The sequence below is a fragment of the Falco naumanni genome, chromosome 3, assembly GCF_017639655.2.
Source record: "Falco naumanni isolate bFalNau1 chromosome 3, bFalNau1.pat, whole genome shotgun sequence".
In the NCBI taxonomy this organism is placed as follows: Eukaryota; Metazoa; Chordata; class Aves; order Falconiformes; family Falconidae; genus Falco; species Falco naumanni.
In genome coordinates this window covers 18,461,183-18,478,126 of record NC_054056.1, presented here as the reverse complement: position 1 = coordinate 18,478,126, position 16,944 = coordinate 18,461,183, and the positions used below count along the sequence as shown (strand labels likewise).

General features: G+C 38.4%; 1 protein-coding gene across 2 annotated transcripts; it reads right to left on the bottom strand.

Annotated features, from left to right (window-relative positions):
- Window positions 1-1,912: 1,912 nt before the first annotated feature.
- Window positions 1,913-16,943, bottom strand: TRIP13 (thyroid hormone receptor interactor 13). Of its 2 annotated transcripts, XM_040588876.1 has the most exons (14): window positions 16,774-16,943; window positions 16,458-16,560; window positions 14,775-14,940; window positions 14,427-14,556; window positions 12,934-12,989; window positions 10,302-10,392; window positions 8,751-8,823; window positions 7,709-7,772; window positions 7,370-7,456; window positions 6,462-6,568; window positions 5,286-5,439; window positions 4,991-5,103; window positions 3,749-3,818; window positions 1,913-3,200 (listed from the first exon to the last, which is right to left on the bottom strand). In XM_040588876.1, the coding sequence occupies exons 2-14, from the start codon at window positions 16,547-16,549 to the stop codon at window positions 3,105-3,107; spliced, it is 1,299 nt and encodes a 432-aa protein (XP_040444810.1). In that variant the 5' UTR covers window positions 16,550-16,560; window positions 16,774-16,943; the 3' UTR covers window positions 1,913-3,104. The 2 variants fall into 2 exon arrangements, with proteins under 2 accessions (XP_040444810.1, XP_040444809.1); XM_040588875.1 differs by lacking the exons at window positions 16,458-16,560; window positions 16,774-16,943 and adding an exon at window positions 16,244-16,451.
- Window position 16,944: the final 1 nt, after the last annotated feature.

Below are 16,944 nucleotides of genomic sequence, written 5' to 3'. Positions count from 1 at the left end.
TATTTGGCAGAACGTTTTGTAGTCCAAAAGCTCTCTTCCTGTGTGGTTAAGCAGAGAAATTCTAAGGAGCTGCGCTGCGGTACAGCTAACACCACGTTCTGAAGCGGGATCCTCTCGGCAGCAAAGTGCCCCTCGGGCTCCTGGACCGCTCTCAGCATCCCCTGCGCGCGGCTTGCGGCAGCTCAGGCTCTGCTGGCCATCTAGTGGCCTGGAGCACGATTAGAAGCCATCCGCTAAGAACAAGGTAGAACTTTGTGCGTGCCTAAAAATAATTGCTTTAATTTATGGTTACGTTTGAAAATCAAAGAATTGTTCTGCAATTGTACCTGGAAAAGAGGACTATTCCCTCAATATAGCCATTAACAGAGCACGGAAAGAAAAAGGAGGATTAATGCGTGGCCACCAAGTCTCCTGTGGGAAGAACGGCGGCAGACGCTGCACTTGAGCACCTAACAGACCCGCACTGACTTGGGGAAGAAGGTTACTCTGAGGACTCTTCATATCCAACGTTTCCTTCCTTATAGCAGCCCGCAAAATCCATAAGACAATCCAAGCAGAGTACAAACATTCTTTGTCCGCCTTCATTAAAATAAAACTGTTTGCAAAAAAAGGCTAAATAAGATTCCACGGGGGAACATGACCATGTTTTTGTTCAGCAGAAAATGTGTGTACTTCAGAGTAGATGGTCATTAAATACAAGATGGAAACAGCTCAGTCTAGAACCTCCCAAACACCCTCTTCCAGCTGCATAGCTTCACCTCAAGGCTGTAGTAAAGCTCTGCATTTTATGTTGCCTAGTTTCATTTATTTTTACTCTGATATAAAGGAACGTATCATCAAGAGAAGTAGCAGAAAACCCCTCCAAAACAAACACAACCTCTTTGAGAGCGATTATCTTAAAAGTTTTTAGAATTTAAAATTGTGTTGAACTAAAAATCCCCAAGAGAAAAACAATCAAAAAATGCAAGACGCCCATTCTATGCAGGGCAGTACTTTCCACACAATGGGAAAACAGGGAGAAATAAGCCTCCCTTGTGTTTTCTTTCTGGAATTACCAACTCAAATCAATCACGCATCAGAATTAGTAAACAAGGATCTTAATAAAAGATTAAACTATTGTCAGCCATAGCACAAATTAATGTATTAGCAAAATGGCACATACTAAAAATGGTCTTTAAATTCCACCCAACTTTCAGAATGCCAGTGTGTCCTAGTTTGAGTAGAAATACTTGAGTAAAGGTACTACATCTCAGATCAAGGAATAAGGAGGGGAGTAGTAGTAAACTGCAAGAACAGCTGGTCTTCAGTTTTTATAACCTTGATATAATCAATACGTCTGCAAACAAGCAGTGCTAGTAAGGTCTGCTTTTGAAGCAGAGGGAAAGTATACACCCTTCGTAAAACACAAACACCATGCAGTACGTGGAGCCCCCACAGTTCTTACAGAATCTCAAATACAGACCAGAAGATAATTCCATGCTTTTGCATTAATTGGAAGTACACCCGTATCTATTAGATGGATCAAGGCAGGCACGTGTAATATACACCAGTATTGAACGAACACTCCTTTTGAGTCTCTACATCCTTTACTTCAAAAGCCACAAATCCACTGTGGATTAGAGTCCGTTTAGGATTTTGCCTTTCAGTAGTAGTCTTATAGCAAAGTTTCTTCCATGTACTAGTATTTCCAAAACAATGATTGTGAGAAAAATAGAGCACACAATTGCAAAGGACTGAATTTGGTACAATCTTCTCCCACCCCACCCCCCTTCTTTTTTTTGGGGGTGGATAGGGAATAATATTTAATAAGTTATTTTCAAAAGCAATATAACAGACAGACACTTAGGCTTAACAGACATTCTCTTTACGTAAGTACAGGTGCCATAATAAAAACTTACTAGCACTTGACAAGTTCTGTACAATTTTTTAATGCAGTTTATAGCATTCATTAATAAAAATAGCTTGTGACAAAAATCTTTCATCTCATGACTGTATATTAAAACATTGGTTTAAAAGATACAGAGACAAGGAAGTAACAAAATGCACTATCATTGAAATACTTCCAATACCAACAGCTAGGAGGCATGCATTAACTGGGTATCACCAACTTAAATCTCACTGGTTTATGTTCATTTAAGAAAAAATAAACTTCTAATCTGGAAACTCCCCTAACATTTCATTCTTTTAGCTGACTGCAGATAAAAAATACTTGTAAATACAGAAGAAAAAGAAGAGTTGACAGTTTTGTAACAATTATTATATAGGATATATATTTATCATATAAAAGTGGACTCTGTTCCTTTAGGAACCAGATGCATACATTTCCTAGCTTTTGCAGTACAAAATATTTTTTCTCCCCAGATGATTTGCAAATTTTATGTCATGTTTGTAAAACAAAACGGAACTTCATGCACTTTAAAGAACCTTTCTTAATGCATCGTAGCTACTCTTCAGTGAGAAAACATGGTTGAGAAAACATGGTCCACTCTAGTTCACATCCTTGCAACAACAGAAAAAGCGGTATTACAAAATACAATTAAGTGAGGTCTTGATTTTAAACTTTTGAATCTGATGTAATAAAAAAGTAATACTTGATATTAAATTTCCATATAAAGAGTTATCAGTATAAAAGGTCTGGGCCATTGCTGAGCACTTCAAGTCCTTCCCAGTTTCATGCTTGTTCTTTCAGAAGCAATAACAAATAGTGCATTTTATGGCACAAATATCAGATCCAAAGACTGAATTTCTATTGCTATTACAAATACAAAAGAAATCAGAAGTATAAAAACTGATGCATGAATAGAAAGTTAATGATTAAGAAATAAGGAATAGAAGGCTGTCCACTTTTTAACAACTGACTTCTAGTAAGAATTTTTTTTACAAATTCCTCTTATTGGCATTTGAAATAAAGCTTTTGAAAAATAGGCTGTAAAATTTCTGAATTGTTTATTAATGAATGTTTTGAAAAACTAGGTTAGGCATTCCAGGTTTTTTAAAGTGTTGACAATCTATTTTACAGACATACATAAGTTTGTACACAGTTTGTATGAAAAATATGTAATTTTCAGTATTAACAATACAGACAAATATAAAACAGTGGAGTATCACACACAGTCTGCAAGTTTCTTTCTTTCTTCAAATTGTTTGTCTACTGCAAGTGAAAGAGCTTGAAGAAATGTTGTCATTGTAACACTGGGGGACTGAAAATAAGACAACACTGCGTTAAGACACACTACAGCAATAGGCATACATAATTTTTACATACAAATCACAGTATATAAAAGAGAAATATTTGACTTCCATGTTACAAAATTTTCAAAAAGCTACAAAACATGAAACTGCAGGTTTATTTTAAACAAGCTAGCATAGTAAAGTCATAGTCAAGCTATGGAAAAATGAGTCAATCACTACTACTGTGGATTCACTTCACAAGGGGTTTTTAACAAATTAATATTATAAATAAAGTGGCAGAGAGTTTTCTTTCAGCAAGAAATTATCACAGAACCAGTATCAATGTTCTCTCACAATTAAAGTAGAATGCTGTTGGACAGGTCAGTCCCCCCTGTCTTCTTCAATCTCATTTTACATTATGGGCAGCACAAAATTGTTTCAGTCTACAAAGCCACAGAAACATGCAATTTAGAGTAAAAAGATGGTTTAGGCCCAATCTTTTACTTCAGGCAGTGCCCAAATGTTTCCCACCTGTCTCAAAACCAAATCAAAAATATAATGAATAGAATAAACTTACTTGAATATAAAGCGCATGTGCTAGGAAAGGAAGTTTTCTCAGGACCCGGCCACTAAGACCTTCACTTCTTCTACAGTAAAACAAAGAGAAGTCCTGCTTAAATGCTAAATATCCACTCTTAAAAGACCACCTTTCCTTTTTCTGTTTCTCCCATAAGCTACTCTTAAAAACCCCTCAAATTACAATTCAGCAGGTCACTTGCAGCACCTTTAGCAGAAGCAGGAAGTGCACAACTTCAGCGTATGGGAGGCTATACAGCACAGAAAGGCAAGGGTACAGAAATGGTATTGTCACATTTGCCCGGCTACACTTACATCATGCCCTTCACATCACTGTGCCATATCTCATGAACTTGGGGGAATGTTTACACTGAAAGGGTATGGTACAGATACAATCTTCCATCCACTCTTGGAAGGACTTGAAAAATCTGTTTTGAAGGCTGGACCTTAGAGCTATAGCTTATCTCCCTCTTCCCACCATCTACACAGAGCTTTACCTCACCAACTTGTTACACCTTCCTGCCTCCTCCAAGCACCCCTCCGTATGTAGAACCCTAACCTCTATGCCTGGAAAAACTCACTTTTACTCCATTCTTCACTGGTCAAGACTGCATACTTCAGAAACAGAAGGAAAACATACTTTCCTGACTTTATGGATGTTATTTTATTTTGTTCCATAGGGACCAGCACTTTGGAAAAAATATTGATTATGTGAATATCATTTTTATTGTTTCAGGAATTGGTGTAGTGAAAGACTTATTTGCTCTATTAGCATACTCAGCAAATCATAATACTCTCCGTTTACACTTCATTCGTTTCCCCTTTACCTCTGTCCACTTACATCTTGATGGTAAAACCTGATTTAGTAGATTGCAAGGCATTCCAAGATACTTCCCTAGCAGGAACTAAGGCCAATGCTATTCCCGCTAAACAGTGTTACAATTCACAATACCCACAGAAACCTAAAGCATCTCACTAATCCCACCAGCAATCTGTCAAGAGGACTTCAAAGGGCAGAGCTGAAACCAGAACCAGTACTAAGCCAAGCCAGACCTGAGACTAAAAAATGTTGGCAAGTCCTAATCACTTCCACTTTTTGTCCCCTGAAAGGTTCTGCACTAACCCCAATAGAAAAAAAATTGAGATGTTTTAGAACTCTAGCCATTTTGAAATTCTATTAATTTTATACATCATCCCACAACTCATTATATAAATATATATATATAAAATTTCAGAATCTTACCTTGAGATTTCTTTTAGTACTAGGCTTAACCTTGACACATTATTTTCTACGAAGCCTATCATCTCTAGCTCTCTGAGTGTCAGGAGCTGCTGTCGAGGATATATTATTTGACACTAGAAAGAAGAGTGATACACTGTCGTATGAAAACCTTAAATATATTCAAAATTAAATTCTACAGTAAGAGTGGAAATACAGAAGTAATGAAATTTGTATATTTTTGTTATTTAGGTAGTGTGATTTAAACATGGAATTTATTAAAATAGGACATTTTACAGTCTTGCTTTCAAAACATTACCTTCATCAGTTCTTCCAAGCAAGAAAGATATATTCTAAATATTGCTGCAGTGGATGGAGGTCCAATGTATTGCTTTATGTCAGCCCTGTCTACAAAGGCCATGTCAATTTTCTCCGTAATATTTGAAGTAGTCAGAATAACGACATTGGGATACCTTCAAGATAAAAGTAGATTTTTAGGTCACATGTATAAAAATTATCTCCTTTTGTGACTGGCAATTTGATACCTCCCTCCTTCTGATTCAAGCCATTTCATGCAAAAAACAGTCATACCACTCCTGTCAGCCAGCAATTACAATAAATGACCTGAAGCTCTTGGCCAGTTATCACCGATCTATTTCAATGCATAGTCTCTTTCAGCTGTTTCTCAAGTGTCCATGGTTTGTCTAAACCTATTTTAGACATGATATACATTAACCATCTAGAACCCACTGGCACAGTTTCTGCCACTAAAAAAAAAAATTATGAAAAGACAACTCATAAATGTGAACCTTTCATCTATATGTTTTTCATTTTAATTCAGTAGAAAGTATATAGTTTAACTGGCAATGTGACACATTCTAACCACAGCTGACATTAGAATGAGCTTAAAATAGATGTTAATGTCTCCTTGCTCTAAGAAATATTGAAAGAACATTCTTAACCATAGACATTTTTAGATGAAGCCTGTGAACTCTGACACAGGTGGCTTATGCTGCTTACCTTTAATGAGCCACGAGACAGGCCCAAACACTGGGGCACCTTTGTTTCTGTGAAGAGCCAAGTACACGCAAAAAGGGAAGTGGCAGAAATAGAACAAAAGATGGTATGCTGCACGGAATCCAGCACACCAAGCCATGTGTTGTGCAAGTCTGCTTTAGATTGACATCCAGAAGCTGTACATAATGAACAAATTCTTCATTGATCTTATCCTTGTCTCTGCAAGCAGATACCATGACCACCTGTCCTGTGTCCCTCCCTAGCTTTAAAGGAAGTATACCATCTGTAGATTTGATGGTTCACTCAGTTACGTGCAAAATGTTCTGCTGGATTACTCCTATTTCTTTTCATGATTAGCACCATTAACAAAGAATAGTTCACTAACCAATTTGATTTAGTATTCCAAGTAGGAAATAAGAATTAGCAAGAATCCTGAAATTGCCAATTACCTTTTGCTGTTGGAATAATATGAGTTTACCTTTTAATCTGATCTATTTGTGTCAGTACAGCGTTCACCACACGAATAGCATCTGAAGGCTCTGTGCCTGCCTTGAAGGCACTGCGGGCTGCCGTGAGGCTTTCCACCTAGAAAAAACCAAACCCACCAATGACAAACACAACAAAAAAATATCACCAAACACTAAAAAAAACCCCAACAAAAACATAAAAGACTGCACACTTGAAGTGCTGGTAACAAGCAAATAACCCAGACGATACAATTTCAGATCCTTGTGTCTGGTATCTAAAACTTCATCTTCAAAATCTTTGGCTAAGTAGGAATTTACAGAGACAGGGAGAGCAATGTCAAGGAAGCAAAGTATAGTGAGTGAAGTTCCTGTTTAGACAGCAGAATGGAGGCTGTTTTTCACTTTAATTAAATTTTGGGGGCTGGGAGAGGGACAGGACAAACACAACAGAATAATGAATACATTGAATTTAGAAAGAGCTCTCCCATAGGACTCCAATATAACAAAGCTTAATAAAGCACATACTTAGTAAAGTTGCTTATGTATGCAAGTCTGAAGAGAAGTTAGACTATGAATGGAACCATAATAATGCTTTTTAGGGCTTTACAACATATGAGAGAGCATAATTAATTTGAAGTTTAAAGCAATACTCCACTTTTAAACACAGAGCAGCAAGGGAAGCTCTGCCAAGGAAGGTTTTGCTTCATTTTCAGCTGGAATTTGCCTGCTAAATCACACTGTGTTCCTCCCAAATCTGCAGCAGTCAAGATTAAAAGTCACTCTTCTGCATAAAGTTATGTAACATACAAAAGCATTAATATGCTTTTATTGTTCTTTACAAATGAGCATTACCACAGTTCCCTCCCATCACTTTAACTTTTGCTAAATTTTATGCACGTTAGTGTTATCAGAATCATACCTCATCAATCAGTACAAATACAAGAGCATCCTTGTCATCAATTAACTCTTGAATCTTCTGGAACATCTTGGTTACAAGCTTGCCACTCTAGAAAGACACCATACACATACGTTTAACTGTTGCCTTACCAAACAATTTTTCAAGCCTTACCATATTTAAAGACGGAAATACCTGCTTTTTTAAAGTAAATTTCTAGTATAATTTCTATTTAGGTGCTCACAAACACAATAATTATTCTGAGTAATCTTCAATGCACACACTTATTTTATGAAACAAGCTCAACAGAAACTGCAACTTCTAAAAAACAAGGTCTACTTCATTAGCTACATCAATACATACCTCAGAAAACCATTTAGAGAAAAGGCTATGGCTGTTTATCTCAATTAACTGTCCATACCTATACCTAAAGTATGAAGGGAGAAAGAAGTATCAACTCTATGGTGAATAAAAGTTAGTGACATCATTAACTTCCATAAGTCTCATTCCCTCCATTTCAACCCTGGAATTCTGTGAATTAATACTTTAAATTACTTTTCAAAATATAATACCTGTTTTGAGTTTAAGTGTCATTTCCAGAAACATCTCACTAGAATTCTTTACATTAAATTGCTATCAGAATTCCTTCATTAGAACAGGTGCTATTTAAACATACTTTAAGTAACAGTTACCTTGCTAATGGCCTCATTCTTCTGTTCATGTAAGATTTTGTTCAGTATCGCATGAACACATAAAACACGAAGCTTATTTACTTAGCTTTGCATGGATATCCTTAGGACAAAATATCTCAGCCACACATTATGTAATCTGTGGTTATCATCAATACAGCTTGGGCTAGAGTCAGAGTACTCCAATATTTACACATTATTTATGTTTCACCTAGTATTTTATATAACATTCTTTTATATAAATTTATATAAAGTTGCTATGAAGTTTAAGGCTAACTCGTTACTTGTCTGAAATACAGACTGACCTCTGCAGACTGTGGCATCCAGACAATCCAAGTACAACACAAATGGGTTACAAAATCACTACCTACTAAAAATAGGCTTTCTCGAACATGAAGATACAAATAGCAAGCTCGATACTCTGTGATCCTTTGTCCTTTAATATTCATTGATATACAATGTGAGCACAAATAACTATATTGCCACTGGAATTTGTTTTACATACCTGGGCACAAATAATTACATATTTTTAAAGGCATTAAAATATCCTAACCAGCTTCTCTATCAGATCAATTTTATTGCTAGCCAGGTGCACTATGAAAGAACTATGAACATTAGCACTTAGCATCTTTTACCTGAAGTCAAATACTAAATACTTTTGGGCTACTGAAAAAGAACAATGAACAACAGCAGACTAATTAAAAAAAAATTATCACCTGGATGACAGTCGAATTGTCAGCTTCTGAGCCAATGCTTTACAGAGAGAGGTCTTCCCAGTTCCAGGAGGGCCTGGTTTGAAATCAAATCCATACATTACATAGAATCTGCATCAGACTGTTAATGACATGTAACATCTTTTTAACTATATTTCATTACAGCACTAATTGTAGAATAAAAATACAGCAGACAATGATTGCAAATACCGGAGTATCTTGAGAATATATTTTGGGAATGTAGGACACTACAGTCTACAGCTGAGCTTTGAATTTATATAGTTTTCAATTATTAATACAGTGTAATAGTCTGCATGCAGGCATCATACAGTTAAAATACTCAACAGCCACAGAAGCTAAGTGTATCACCCTAGCTACGCTTAAACTTGTATCTTCCTGTAACATACTCTAACATGCAGAACAGAAACACATCATGCGCAGTTTGATCAGCTGTCCGCTTTCCCAGAAACCTCTACCACAGGGCAACCCAGACCATCTCAGCAAGTATGCTCTGGGACAAATCTTTTGATCTGGCTTGACATCCTATGGGAAGGGCCTCACAGACTTTCTCCAGACAAGTACAAGCACAGCTAAACAGACTCTTCATAGTACAGGAGATGCGTAGCTAAACAACTACACTAAACAAAGTGATAACGTCAACCACTTGACAGTAGTTTCATGCAGTCAGTACTGCCATTACAGCATAAATATGTTTTGCACTACAACAGTTTTAGATTTCCCAGTATTAAATTCTTCATGATCACAGTAAAGAGCTCATTGCTCAAATTAAATTTATCTATCATAAATATACTGTTAACAGTCTGAAATAAAGTTTTCCAAACAAAAATGTCCTGCAGCTTCTAAACTGAGTTATAACTGAGAGTTATAAAGTATAATAACAGTCATAACAAACATTTCCATTATGACCTTTTATTTTTGAATACTATTCTTGATGACAACAAAATTGTAGTTAATCAATAGCAAGCTGCAGTTTGCAAGAAAATGGATTCAGTTGATGTTAAACTCGTTTATGGAATAACCTCCACAGTAAGCTAGGACTGACTGAAGATTACGGCTTCACTGAAATAGTAATAACTAAATTCATGGGAGTATTGTCTTCGTGCTTGGCAATAGAACACAATGTTTATAACACAATTTACACAGTGATTTCACAGTTTCCTTTAAAGTTTTTTATAAAGCCATAGTTAATTTTTTTAACACTGAGATAGAACTGTAAACTAAAATACGGCTCCTAACGTCCTCAGTATCTGCATTACTTTTGCACTTTGTACAAAAAAAGAGAAATGATATCACTTAAAAATGAAAATAAAAAACCCCAGCTACTGTCACTGCATTGTACATTTCAGAATTTGAATTCCTGCAAAACATAACACATCTGAACATTGATTTGATTATGACATTACATTTAATCTGAATCCGCTGCTTTTGGATCATCTAATTTCACTACATAGAAGTGCAATACAAGTTTTTCCAGAAGGAAAATATAAACAAATTGCCAATGAATCCACTTGGTTTAAGACAGATAATTTTTACCATGAAGCAAAATAACTCTGTTCCACGTTATCAGGTTGCTGTCAACATTTTTGTCAGAAAATAGTAGTGTTGTCATCACATAATCAAGTAACTAATTGAAGAGGAGAAAAAAGAGACACACAAATTAGAGACATATCAGCAAATACAATTATAAACACCAGCAATCTCCTAATTATGTCTATTGTGTAGTCTTAACAAAACAAAAAAAACACGGGGGGGTGTGGTCATGTCTTTTAGTCATAGACAAATTCTCTTTCTGCAAACATTGGAAATTAATTTCCTTCCTGCCCTCAGGAAAAAGAATAGCATGTACAGGGCACAACTGGAGTTCCAGAACTTTTACATTAACAGATTAAATGCTTAGAGGAAGTGAAATTATTTTCTTTTTCCCTCATCCTACTTATAGTATGCCTTTAAAACACAAACTGCCCAAGCATAGAAAGTCAAGACTCAAACTCCAGGTCCTGCTTAGAAGTTGTACACCTATATGTGTGTTCACTTTGTAGTCAGCCCACCAAAGAAAGCATTTCCTGTCACATTTTAGTTCCTTTCTACTGAAGCACTTGTATCAGCCACTGTAAAGAACTTGCAGATTGGTTATCCTTCCAAATAAGGGAAACTGCACGTACTTCCCTGAGTGCTTGCTTCCAAAAACAATGCTACTTCATTTCAGAATCATCTAGATTTAGGAAGTAGAGAACTCTTTAACAAAATCAGTATGAACCTCGGGTGTGAATCTATACTGATTTTTACCAATAATAACACCTGATACCGTATTATTTTCTGATGCTGTTACCTGTAATGTGCTTTGGATTCATATGTGTTCATATGACAATACAATAGCATTCCTGCAGTATCTGATGGCCAAGACGGAGCAATTATGCAACAACAAAAACCCAGAACTTCATCCAGCATGTCTTTCATTGTCATTATATTGACACTGACTATACAATTTTGAAAATTCACAGCAACCATTTCAGTCTGTAGAACTCAACCATAACCAGCCAGTTCCATGGTTTAAAAAATTAACATTCTGCACAATTCTATTCTTAGTCATTAGAAGCTACCACTTTTTTCTACCAGCATACACTTACAGTCAACAGCAATGAACTTGCTGTCATTTAGTACATCAGTAAGTCTAATTAGTCTTGTCTTTTCACAGATGATCTGGAAAGCAGTTCCACTAATTTAACATGGATGTGTTAATCGGTGTTTACCTTATAAATGAACAACTACCATCACTAGAATGTTTTGCTATACTATAGATGGTTATAAAGACTTAAGTGAGAATACTGTACCTAGGGTATTATAAACAAGATAATGAATTATTTATTTATGTCCAAAACCTTCAGGTAGAAGCATTTTTATTTTAACAAGCACAATAAACATCTTGGTGAGTGCTGTCACAAAAGCAACTAAATTGAATCACTTGTGGTGTTTTTACTAACGTCACAATTACTACATTTCAGATTACAGTTCTACAGCCTCTGGAAATTGTAATGTTTGATGAAAGCACAGAAAGTTCAAACTAGAAAATGACCCCAAGCAACTGTTTTGTTTCTTCCGAATGTCTTACCAGCATTCAAGCGGGAGCACACTCACTCGAGTCAAATCATGCAATGTGCATTTGTACAGTGATGGCTGATGTTACTGCTAAACCAATGAATTGTCTAGCTGCTGCCAGAAATACAGTTAAACCCCTGTTCTGCTCCGCCTAGCCTGCGCCCACCACTTCTGTTACATGACCATCAGCTATGGTCACAGCGGACCAATTAACGGGACAAAAAGCAGGTGGAAATTAGCCCATCACACAGCAAGTTGAACACTTCTAGTGATTTCGTTTCCTTCATTAGTTTACTGCAAAGTAGCAAGAGTGACAGTAGAAGGGAAGCACTGCAAGTCCAGCTGATAGCAACACACTTCCCTTTTAGCTATAGCAAGCCACCAAAATTGCCTTATCATCAAAAAAAACCCACACCAAAGAGACAACGGATCTTTTGGAACCTTCAATGAAGAAATAGAGAATCAATTTCAAAGAATGCTGCACACTTTTCTAAGCCTCTTTGAAATTATTTTTTTCCACTAATTTTCTTCTCCCCTTCTAGAAAAACATGCAATTAGTGAGCCTTAAAACAAGGTGCAGTGTTTTAATAAAATGAATTTCTACCCCGTTCTACAGAACATTTATTGCTTTCTTCATGCAGGCAGATGAATATGTCTAAAGCAAAAGTGGAAATTGAGAATTTTTAAGCTGCTACCAAAGCAACGTCTCCAGCTGTTAAACTTCTGATTTCTGAAAAATAAGCCAATGCATATGAAGAAATTCTTTATAATTTGTGGCATGAGTATCACCGAACGCAGTTTCACAAGGAAACTCAGATTTTTTGCAAAGCTGACCTCACAGTAGCACATATTGACAAATATCTCAGATACAGAATCTCAAAATATCAGGTCTGCCTTCTTTTGTTAAGTGTACATCAGAAAAGTATGTAAGTACCAAAAACTATATAGATTTTTGGAGCTGGTGATTTCCAAATAACTTCTCCATGGAATACAGCATACTTCAAACAGGCTACATTTCAATTCTTAGGTCTCCTCAAGCAATTTTAATACTCATTCATCTGCAACTTACGTGTGATTTTACTTCAGTGTCATATATAAGACTTTCCCAAAGGCCATGGAATTCAGCTGCAAAAGCAATATAACATATACCTGTTTAGGATAAATCAGTCTGGGAATTTTTAAGCAGCCCAAAACAGTTTTCAAATCAGTCTCAACTAAAATTAAGGATTAAGAACAAGATCTTTTCCTCCAGATGTTTTTCTCGTAATGCAAGCACTACTTTCTAACAGACAAATTCAGCAGTTTCACAACTCCTGTTTTCTCAAATAATTTTAAGGAGAAATTAATCTTCTTAATTTCTTAACACGAAAGGAAAAATATAATCTTTTCCATCCTCAAGAGTGGATGGATCTACAGTTCCCCAAGATATAGAGCTATGAAAAATTGGGGTGGGAGGAGGGTTCTAAGTCCAATTTTATCATTCAGGGGGTTTGGGGGTGTGTGGTTTTTTGGGGGGTTTTTTGGTTGGTTGGGTGGATGGGTTGGGTTGGGTTTTTTTAACATCAACATGTAGAGGATGAAAAAAAGCACATAGCTGAATAATGCATAAAACCCTAAAGTTGTGATATGGGTATCAATCAGTTCTGGCAGTTAGTTTCTAGCTTTCAGCAAAGAGAAGCAGGGAAGTCTCAATGATTACAAACCACAATAATATGGGAGTAATGTCAAAGTATCAGATTGGATTCTTCCTGAAGAGAAGCACAACATATAGTTAGGCTTTTCACAACATGGACAGAGCAAGAAATGTCTCAGAATCACTGTCTCTCGCACCCTTACATTTCCTCCCACACACAGAATACAACTTCCCCAAGCACAAGTTAGCTACAGAGATGACACGCTATTGCAAAGTAAAGCCTTATTCTTATTTTCAGAAAACACTCTAAGGACTCTAAATCTCTTTCTTTGATTGTTTCAAATGTGAGAGCTGCACTGTCTTGGGGGCCAGAAGCTAGACACGGGCTCTGGAAAATGAATGCTTAAACTGAGGAGTTTCTTGTGAGTCTCCAAATAAAAATCTGGAATGCAGCTTGTAAGGTTAAAAATTTGCACATTTCCGATTATGAGTATATGTTTTATTCCACACCACCAGTTATTTCTGTAATACTTGTGGATGTGTGGAAGTAAATAATGTGTTGTGGAATCACCTGTATAGTAGTTCAGTCAAAACCATAACAAACGAAGTCCAAATATATTGGTTCCATCACAAAGGACAAAGGTAAAACAGTATATACAAATGATACCTTTAACAGGTAACCCTATAAACACTTTTAGCCTTTCCAAGATTTTCTTTCATTGTAATTGCTCTAGACCAGGGGTCCTCAAACTTTTTAAACAGGGGGGCGGCGTGCAGATAAAGTGGCAGGCAGTCATCTGCGGCTGCTTGGTTTCCCCCCCCAACCCCCGGCGGGGGCTGGATTGAGGACCCTGGGGGGCCGTATCCGGCCCGCAGGCCGTAGTTTGAGGACCACTGCTCCAGACATTCCAGAAATATCACATGCATACCTGCTGGTAGCACCCAGTGGTTAGCTGCAATGATATCCTCATTCTCTTCTTCCAGGTTTTCAGAGCTTGGTCCTTCTTCATTCAGATGAAAAATATGAAGAGAAAGACTGCTTTTGCTCAAGTCAATAGGCTAGAGTAGACACAAAAAGACTTTTAATACTTCATATTTCACATTCAAAGGCTAATTATGGGTTTAGGCCCAAAAACTTAGCCACCTTTTCCTGGTTATACCAGTCAGCCTAATAAAAGATACTACATCATCCTGTAAACCCTGTCTTGCTTTTGTCCTTAGGCTATCACTAATCCATAGGCATATGCACAGAGCTGTACATTCTTGACTGTGAATACCTGTCTGTCTTTCAGTTTCAGCTCCGTATCCACAACTGACACGGACTGCACATTGCTGCTAAGGAAACCATCATCAAACTCTGTCCACTTGTAATCGCCAAACACGATATTATGTCTGTTCAACAGCTTTAAGACACTCATTCTGATATCTTCTTTCTTGGCCGCACTAACAGGAAAGAAACAGCATTATTTATGGCATTGACATTTATAAGGAAGCATGAACTAATATCAGAGTGCTTCATTTCATACACTAAGCCTACATGGAAAACAGCTTCCATCTCACAAAGACAAGAAAAAAAAAAAAACCAACCTCCCCCAAATCCCCTAACCACTCCCCAAAAACCAGCCCATACAAAAAAACCCAAACCTGCTCAATACTCCTGTAACATTCTGCAGGGAAAAAAACTTACCAAATTCAGTTTGTTTGCAAAAGGAACAAGTTTGACACCAGCTAAAGAATACCATTTGCTCCATCTGCAGTCTTATCAGGGGACAAAGAATGACACAGCTAGATTTCAAGAATGGCAATGAGTTAAGCAATCTGACTGTGTTTCATCAGGAAAAAAAACCAAACCACCTCATAGCCAAGTCACTAGACTGAATTTGTAACACTTAGCTTGGAAGCTCTGTTATGCTTTCATGTCCAAGGACAGCTGATAGCTCAGGCTGGGGACATGCTATAAGGAGAATTCTAGTAGAAGAGACAAAAACTATTGGAAAAGGAATACCATTCTAAGATTTCAGAAAGGCTTCAACTTATTTTTGCAATTTCAGTGACGCATTCCCAGTGCAAATTCCCAGTTCCTTAAACCTGACAAAAAGAGAGCAGTGGGTATTTTACACTTTGATTTTAGCAACACCTTGGACACAACCTCCCACAGTGGTGAGATAAGGACTGGATAAAGGCGGCTGGACTGTCCAGCTCAAAAGGTTGTGATTAAGAATACTAAGACCAAGGCAGACCTGGGAAGTCAGGTGGGGAAAGGTGGGGTGGTGCAGTCAATACCAGGACCAATACTGGTTTTACATCTTCAATTACAGCCTGGATAATGGGATGGAAAGCAACTACATCAAGTCTATGGATCACACCAAAGCAGCAAGAGCTGCAAGTACACACTAGAGCCAAACTGCCATTCAGAGGGATCTCTGCAGGCTAAAGGTACAGTTTAACAGTAACCTCTTGAAGTTCAACAGAAGTGTGAAATCCTGTTTCTCCATCTACTGCCCAGACAACAGCACAGACCAGAGGCTGACTGGATGGAAAGCAGCATTGCAGGAAAGGACCCAGGGGTACTGGTGGACAAGCTGGCAATGAGCCAGCAGTGTGCCCCTGTTACAAATAAGGCAAACCTTATTTTAGGCTATGCTAGCAAGAGTACAAATGTTTAGGGAAAGTGATTCTTTCTGTCTACTGGCTGTTTGTGAGACCGCATCTTAAGTACTGTGTGCAGTTTTCAGCGCTACTGTACAAGACAATACACCGGAGCAAGTACAGAATTCGGCCACCAACTTGACCATGAGGCTGGATCACAGGGCACACAAGGAGCAGCTGAGAGAAGCGGGTGTGTTCAGCCTTTGGAAGAGACACCCACGGGAACATACAGAGCAGGCACATGTGCACCTACAAGAGTGCAAAAGGCAGAAGACACAAGTTGCAGCAAGTAGAGCTCTGATCTGAGAGACCTGCTTGATTTCTGATGAACTTCCACATGTATTTGAACGCTGTCACCCACGTTCGGGAGCGCTTGCTTCAAATCCCCGGCAGCTTCATCCATCCTTGGCACTCCTGGGGGGAAAGCGGCACCAAGGAGCAGCTCTGAGCCACCGCCACGCAGCACGGCACAGCGCGGCCCGCCCGCCCGCCCGCCGCCAGGACCGGCCCGTCCTCCCCTCCCCGCCGCGATGGTGACACCGGCCGCGGGACACGCCGCGAGCGCGGCCGCGCGCGGCCAGCCCGCCCCTCCCCCCACGGGCCCCCACGGCGAGGACGGGAAATCACCTGGCGCCGGCCGCGGTCCCTGGGTCGGAGGACGCCGGCCGGCCGGGGGAGCGCCTCTGCGCCCTCAGCGCCCCGGCTGCTGCGGCTCTAGCGCGCAGAGAGCAGAAAAGGACCCGCTGGGGCCGGAGGAAACCCACCGCGGCGGAACGCAGCTGCCGCCCGTTCGTAAAA